The sequence below is a fragment of the Piliocolobus tephrosceles genome, chromosome 21 (assembly GCF_002776525.5).
Source record: "Piliocolobus tephrosceles isolate RC106 chromosome 21, ASM277652v3, whole genome shotgun sequence".
Classification (NCBI taxonomy): Eukaryota; Metazoa; Chordata; class Mammalia; order Primates; family Cercopithecidae; genus Piliocolobus; species Piliocolobus tephrosceles.
The window spans coordinates 24,384,358-24,392,474 of record NC_045454.1 but is presented as its reverse complement, the minus strand read 5'-3'; the positions used below and the strand labels follow the sequence as shown (position 1 = coordinate 24,392,474).

The 8,117-nt window shown below is 49.2% G+C and overlaps 1 protein-coding gene across 3 annotated transcripts in view; it reads left to right on the top strand.

The window, feature by feature from the left end:
• Positions 1-8,117, top strand: part of TDRD12 (tudor domain containing 12) — a 101,621-nt gene that overhangs the window by 90,818 nt on the left and 2,686 nt on the right. For all 3 annotated transcript variants that reach the window (XM_031934815.1, XM_023229066.1, XM_023229067.1), the window contains 5 exons: positions 2,178-2,287; positions 7,301-7,364; positions 7,451-7,564; positions 7,648-7,801; positions 7,886-7,952. In XM_031934815.1, coding sequence (XP_031790675.1) covers positions 2,178-2,287; positions 7,301-7,364; positions 7,451-7,564; positions 7,648-7,801; positions 7,886-7,952 — 509 coding nt within the window. The remainder of the gene's footprint in view (positions 1-2,177; positions 2,288-7,300; positions 7,365-7,450; positions 7,565-7,647; positions 7,802-7,885; positions 7,953-8,117) is intronic.

The following is an 8,117-nucleotide window of genomic DNA, read 5'->3' as shown; positions in this document are numbered from 1 at the left end:
CCTGCTGGGCTGGTGACTTGCTGGGTTAGTGGCCTGCTGGGCTAGTGACTTGCTGGGCTAGTGGCCTGCTGGGCTGGTGACTTGCTGGGCTAGTGGCCTGCTGGGCTCTTGGTGGTTGGTGACCTTGAAAGATAGGTCCTGAGTTGCAGCTGAAAGTAGGAGGATTTAAAATATTGTGGGCCGGGCGTGGTGGCTCATGCCTGTAATCCCAGCACTTTGGACGCAGGAGGATTGCTTGAGCTCAGGAGTTCGAGACCAGCCTGGGCAACATAGCAAGACCCAGTCTCTACTAAAAATACAAAAACTAGCTGGATATGATGGTACACGCCTGTAGTTCTAGCTACTTGGAGACTGAGGTGGGAAGATTGGTTGAGCCCAGGAGGTTTAGGCTGCAGTGAGCCGTGATTGTGCCACTGCACTCCAGCCTGGGTGACAGCAAGACCTTGTCTCAAAAAAAAAAAAAAAAAGACAAAGATGAACATAGTATGGTCTAAAGTTTTTTAGTTTTTTACCTTAATAAAAATGGATACATATAGGATTAGGATACAGGGTAGTTTCCATGCACTTTCAAGAAAAAAGAAAAATTTTCCTATACTTCTGAGGTACTTATTTAGAAATGAAGATGCCATTAAAGTTTAGTAGATTTAACCAAAATGAGGTTTGGTGGCACATGGGAAGCGCCGACTTTGAGTCCCAGCTCTGTGTAAAGGCTCCCACAGCCCCTTTTGCACTGTAGCTTTGTAGTTAAGAGAGCTTAACATACCCGTGGTCATGAACACAGAGCATGCAGCAGTATGGGCACTGCGAGGTTTCATAGGGAGCCTGCTAGGAGAGACCCCATCTCAGACAGCTCCTGGAGAATGGGGGATCCTGACAGTAGAGAGGAATGGCGAGAATATTTCATGCTGTGACCAGCAGATCTGAAAGCGACAGGACTTAGCGGTTGGCAGATGTTAGGGATTGTAGGTCTGTGTGTCTGAGCCCTGGTGCCTGGGGGATGTGTGGTGGACAGTGACACGTGGTTCCCAGGCACAGCCCACAGCAGAGCAGGAGAGGCTGAGGTGGGCTGTGGAGGTGCCAGTTTTTAAGGTTACTGAAAGTCTAAACCTAGGGCTCAGGAAAGCAGCTGGGGAACGTTCTTGGTTTGCTGCTGTTTGAGGAGAGTCAAAGCTCAGTAGTATGAGGAGGAAGGAACCAACCTAGCAGGGGAGGATCTAGAAAAGGAGAAGAGGGTGGGCGACCGCACAGAGCTTGGGGAGGGGCAGTGGCTGGGGACGCTCGCTGCCTGAATCTGGAAAGTGCTGCACCACAGGCTTCTTCCGGGCCCATCAGAAGACAGGCACACCCCTCCTTCTCACAGGTGTGTGTGTGTGGCTGTCAAAAGACAGCACACCCCTCCTCATGTGTGTGTGCATGTGTGTGCATATGTGCATGCATGTGTGTGTGTAGGTTTGCTCATTTAGGCCTGAATTGTCTCTTCAAGGGTGTATAAAAACCGAGTCACATTGTCACCCATGAGGAAGGGAGCTGGCTGGCTGGGGAGCAGGGATGAGAGGAGCTTTTCAGTGTACAGCCAAATTTGACTTCTTTTAAAATACTGAACCACATGGATGTGGTTACCTGTTGAAAGAACCAAAAGAATAACACAATTTAAAAATTTTAAAATAAATAATCTAGCTAGTTACTAAGTAGGACAAAATATGGGGCAGCACGTTGAATTTAGTAGGTTCCCATATGTTTAAATGCGTTTTAGATAGAGAGGCATAGAAGGCAATAATTTCTTTTATATGTGAAGAATATTTCTAGAAGTAGGCCCAGACTGATAACAGGGGTGGTCTCTGGGAAGATGGTCCCAGAGCCTGGGTCAGGGGAGGCAGGAAACTGGCTTGTCACTTTCTGTCCTTTGGTCCTATTTGAAGTGTGCAGCAGTGAGCATGGAAGGGAAACCACCTTGGTAAAAAGTGAAGGCCTCCCTGGTCCTGTGTGCTTGCCCTTCATCTTCATCGGAAGGAACAGAGTTGACGGGCTGCCTGGGGCATCTTAAATGAGTCATAAGCTCTATGTGGGTCTGACCCCAGGGCCACAGGCACTTCACAGTCATTTGTTGCCTGCCTTCCTCTCCCACTTGGGCAGTTCCTTTAGAGAGCCAGGTGTTAACCCCCGCCTCTACCGTCTAGGACGCCTCCTCCAGCAGAAGATGCTGCTCACCTGCAGAGCCCCCAGCCTGAGGACACGGGTGCAGAAGGAGGGGCTGAGTCCAAGATGAGCTCAGAAAACCAGAAGCCTGGTGGGTACTTGCTGTTCAAAAGATGGTTAAGTTCAAATCGTTAATGTCTTGAAAATTGCTAATATGTAGACTTTCCACTTTGAGATGAAATGTAGAGAAGATGACATAAACTGATATCACCTAACTGTTCTTCTTTTTGACAGGTCAGCCCCCAATGTTTTGTTTTTGTAGTTTGAGGTCTACCATCTATCCAGTGATGTGCACAGATGTTAAGTGAACAGCTCAGCAGTGTGTGTGTGTGTGTGTGTGTGTGTGTGTGTGTGTGTGAGAACACCCAGACCAAGCTGTTGAACATTTCCAGGACCCCAGCAGTCTCCTGGCTGGAACCCTTCCCACTGACCATTCTGATTTCTCACGCCATTAGTTTTGCTAACTTGGAAGCATATAGAATACGTTCTTTTATTTTAAATAGAGATGGAGTCTCACTGTATTGCCCAGGCTGATTTGGAACTCCTGACCTCAAGTGATCCTTCTTCCTTGGCCTCTAAGAGTGTTAGGATTATAGGCATGAGCCACTTTGCCCAGCCTATAGTATATGTTCTTGTGGCTTCCTTCAATCAACATTATGTTGGTGAAATTAATCTGTATTATTGCAAATGGTGGCATTTTTTCTTAATCTTGGAAAGTGTTTGCATATTGGATGGCTCTCTCCAGACTTTACATTTAGGCTCACTTTCATTGCACAGCGCCTCGCAAAGAGGAGGAGCTGGCATTTGAACAGAGTTGGCTGACCTTGGCCAGGCTAATTGCACAGACTTAGCAGACATTTCTGACATGTATGAACTTGGCACTGAGGTGCCATGAAGAAAAAAGATAATTAGCTGGGCGTGATGGCGGGCACCTGTGATTCCAGCTACTCAAGAGGCTAAGGTTGGAGGATCAGTTGAACCCGGGTGGCAGAGGTTGCAGTGAGCCAAGATCACATCAGTGCACTCCAGCCTGGACGACAGAGCGAGACTATCAAAAAACAAAACAAATTAAAAAAACTGGTTGGGCGCGGTGGCTCAGGCCTGTAATCCCAGCACTTCGTGGGGCCGAGGCGGGTGAATCACTTGAGCTCAGGAGTTTGAGACCAGCCTGGTCAACATGTTGGAACCCCGTCTCTACTAAAAACAAAAAAATTAGTCAGCTGTGGTGGCACATGCCTGTAGTCCCAGCTACTCGGGAGGCTGAGGCAATAGAACCTCTTGAACCCTGGAGGCAGAGGTTGCAGTGAGCCAAGATCACACCACTGCACTCTTGCCTGGGCAACAGAAAGACTCCATCTCAAAAAAAAAGAAAAGAAAAGAAAAAAGATGAATGGGGCCGGGCGCAGTAGCTCACGCCTGTAATCCCAGCACTTTGGGAGGCCGAGGCGGGCAGATCTTGAGGTCAGCAGGTCGAGACAATCCTGGCTAACACGGTGAAACCCCATCTATACTAAAAATACAAAAAATTAGCTGGACGTGGTGGCGGGCGCCTGTAGTCCCAGCTACTCGGCAGGCTGAGGCAGGAGAATGGCGTGAACCCGGGAGGTGGAGCTTGCAGTGAGCCGAGATGGCGCCACTGCACTCCAGCCTGGGCAACTGAGCGAGACTCCATCTCAAAAAAAAAAAAAAAAAAGAAAAGGAAAGATAAATGGGACAAAACCCAAGCCCCTTGTGGAAGGGGAAGTCAGTGAGGGAGAAGGAAAGGAAAGGTGAGGAGACCATTTGCCGTCACTGGAATTTACCTTCGTGTGGCCTTTTAATTTTGATATTCATTGTCTTTATGAAATGGGGTTAGGTCATTGCTCCTTGTCTTGACAAATCTTAGAAATTGCCTAGACAACATATATTGATAAACTCATCCCATGACTAGACAAAGTCTCCAACACTCCAGTGCTGGGAGCTCCAGTTTTCCACACCACTGATGTTCTGCGTCCCTGCTGTGGTCCCTCATTCTGCTTCCCAGGAGGGTGGGATAAGATCCAGGGAGGGTGGACCCTGCACGGCTCTGCTCCCTTTGATATGCATCCTGAGACAGTGAAACCCACAGATTACGCAGCTGAGGTGCTGAGAACCACAGAAGATGGTTTGCTCCCTGACAGGTTCATTCCTCACTGAGGATGGAGAGTGCGGGAGGAGGAGCCGCAGAGGTGGCTCCTGTGACGAAGGTGGTCTTGCCCACTGCCTGTGTGATTCCCATGCATCTCTGGATATGTTTTGGAAGTTGTTTCCTAAGGAAGTTCTTCCAGCCATTTCCTTGCACAGCATTTTTTTTTTTTTTGGCGGGGTTAGGGGGGCGGTTGGGGGTGATTGTTGTGAAGGATGGGGGTCATCTGGAAGAATAAGTTTAGATGCATTTCATTGTTGCTGTGGTCCAAACCCAGGTTCTTCATCACAGTCCCATGTGCTGCTCTTGCTGGCAGTGACTGTGGCTGGTGAGGTGAGAGGTGCAGGTGAGGAGAAAGGGTCTTCCGGAGCTGAGTGGTACGTGGGGGACTGGATGTAGCTGTTAAAATGCACATACACCTTCTCTTCATAAAGTTTGCCCCTGGATTCGACCACAGTGGGGGGCAGCTGGTTTCATTGCGTGGGATCCACTGGAAAAGGGTTCTGAAGAGTTCTGGGAAAGATAATTTGCAAAGCCTGCTGGTCAGAGGAACAGGGTCATTGGGACAACAGTTGTCATTAAGAGGATTTTTCCAGAGCAGTGTTTATTCCACAGTAGCAGAGCGGGATCCAGTAGACTGCAGAGGTGGGGCTGAAGTGGGTCTGCACTGGCGCAGGCCCTGCTACCGGCTGATTTGCCCTTTGTGTAGAGCCTGGTGTGGGGCCCAAGGGGGACGTCAGGGCAGTCAAGTGGGTCCCCCAAACCATAGCTCTTGGAGGACATGCAGTTGTTTACTGAGCTCTACTGGGAAGCTCTAGCTATTAGATGTCCACTGCAGCCACCAGGCACTTGGCCACCTTCCTGGAAGAGCCATGGTAAAGGGGAACTCCCCCCATCCCGACTGTCTCAGCTGGAAGAGACTTCATCTCTGGGCTCCTGCTCAGGTTCAGGCAGGTGAAGGAAAATGTCATGCACTTTCTTCATGTTTCTTCTTGCCTTGGCTTCCCGCAGGGTTTCTGGTTTTGGATACTCAGTGTCTCCCCGTAGCTAGAAAAGTATGATGCATCCATTGTGCCGCCACATGCTGGTGAGGGGCAAGGCCTGAGCTTCAGAGGCTCATCACAGTTAGGGCGACGTTCCTCCGCAGTGTCTGCCAGCCCTGCTGCAGGTGGTCGGTCTCAGGTAGACCCCGTGCCCTCCTCTGCAGATGCGCCACCCACATGCCACTGTGCCAAGCAGGGCTTCTGGAGGACGTGGGTGTGGGGTTGTTTGTGTTGCATGTAGCCCGGCTCAGGGACTGCTGCGTGCTCTTGCCCTCCCAGCTGTAGCTGTGCTCTATGCCAGCCAAACACGATCTCGGGACCCTAAACTCCCTCTGCCAAAGGGGAAGTTACACACTGGACCTGGGTCTAAGGCTGCCTGTCTTTTGCTCCCAGCAGACAGCTGTCACTTCACAGCCCCAGGTCGTAGCCCCGTGTCCTATATGTCTGCTGTCACATGTTACTTTATGTTGTGTAAAACGTAGCTTTCCTGAGCTGGAGGGGATGCGTGATCGTCTTTGTCCTGCCCCGCCCCCCATCGCCCTTTCTCCCTCCAGCTTGCTTTCCCCTTTAGACACCGATGTTTAGGAAGCCCCTTTGGAAAAGCAGAGGCCATGGCGCTCCTGTGATTTGTGTTTCCCGGGGCGCATCCTCAACCTTGGATAAATCAACCTCGAGTCAGCGGAGACTGCCTAAGTCCCTTTTCGTTTATGGCTCCAAGGAGGAACCTGGCTGCTTGCTCCCAGAAGTGGTGTCTTGTTCTTGTTCGGTGGCAGGACCGCCTCCTTCGCACCCCAGCCTCACAGCTCTGTGTTTAGGATCAGTCCCAGCTTCTGTGATCAGGCCAGGCCACCCTGGGTTTCCTCTGCTCGCCTCTCCCAGAAGGGCTTGGGGATTGTGCTCTCCAAGGTTCTTGAGGTCACTGGGTCAGTGCACTCGTTTCCGGAGGCCGCTCCATGGCAGGCTGCACGTGACACGGAGGATGGCGCTTTCCCAGCGGGAGTCTGTTTGTTTCTTTGCCATTGTATTGTATACCATGAATAAACCACAGAGGGTGGATCTGCTTTCCACCTCAGGCTACTGTGATTCCAGCAGCTGTGAACATTCTTGCTCTGGTGTTTGGATGGAAACCTCGCCTGCTAGAGATTGAGAAGTTCACATTGCGTTGTTTGAGGATATGTCTTGTCCAGCACTGGCTCCTTGTGTGTGCCGGCCGCTGTCCTTGAAGTTGTCCTTAGGGCATCCTGGCAGGTCAAAACAGCCCCAGAGAAGTCTGCATGTTCGTATCCAAGGCCAGCCACCTCAATGAGGTTCTTTTTCAAATGAGTGACTTTACTTCCTGGTCATTTAATTTTAATACTTGTCAAAGGCTGTTTTTATTTTAAAATAAAATTTTACGCCAGGCACAGTGGCTTAAGCCTGTAATCCCAACACTTTGGGAGGCCGAGGTGGGTGGGTCACCTGAGGTCAGGAGTTCGAGACCAGCCTGACCAACATGGTGAAACCCCGTCTCTACTAAAAATACAATATTAGCTGAGTGTGGTGGGGCATGCTTGTAATCCCAGCTACTTGGTAGGCTGAGGCAGGAGAATCGCTTGAACCCAAAGGCGGAGGTTGCAGTGAGTCAAGATTGCACCACTGCACTCCTGCCTGGGCAACAAGAACAAAACTCTGCCTCAAAAATAAAAAAAGAAAATTTTAAATTTTGTTTATCTATGTGATGGTTTTAATTTTTTCTAACTATTCTTTGCAGCTAGATACTAGGGTTACTCAATTTACACTCTCATGTGATTCTCATCTAGAAGTTGCGTAAGGTACAAAAAAGTATATATGTGTGTGTGTACATGATGGAGTTACATATAAATAACCTGTAGGAAAATCTGACATTGATTTTGTGCAGAAACTTCATCTGGAAACACTGAAGGTGCCTCCATTAGCAGAACTGCACAGCCGCCTCTGAAAAGGTATGTCCACTCTGCATGGAGGAGTCGGCGTCCCTTACCCAGTAAATAAGATCAATGAATGCACAGGTCTTTCTCTCTCCTTCTAGCTTCCACCCACAAATAAAATGGTTCCAAAAAGAAGATGTTGTCATCTTAAAGATAAGAATAAGGAATGTAAAGGACTGCAAGTGTCAGTATTTCAGGGATAGAGTAGTTTTCAGGTAGGTTTATGTATAGTCATATAAAGTAAAATAGAAATAATTTCTAGCATTTTAAAAGGCTGACTTTCTTTTTATAAACCCAGTGCTTGGGTGGGAGACAGATTTTACCTGGCTGATCTGGAGCTGCGGGGCAACATAAGGAAAGATGAGTGCAAATGTGTAATTAGAAATGAGGAGCCTGTGATCACTCTGGCCAAAGAGAGAAGGGACGCATGGTGTCACCTACTCAGACAGAGGGTGAGTTGGAATGCGCTCAGAGGGTGGTCTTTACCCTGAGTGTGTCCTACTCACCCACTCACTGTCAGCTGTTCTCTTGAGCAGAACCCCAACGTGGCTTTTGATTTTGATCACTGGGAAGACTGTGAAGAGGACAGCCAGTTCCCCAAGGGTAAGGCGTGGAGTGCCCGTTCTCAGAGGGGTTGTAGGTCCTGAGGGCAGTGAGGGACACCATCACCCACTTAGGAATTCAGCCTTGGTGGAAGTGGGCCGTTCACATCGCGCCCTGAGAAATTTGTTTTCTCTTTGTTGATCTTGGTGCTAAATGTTCTGATTT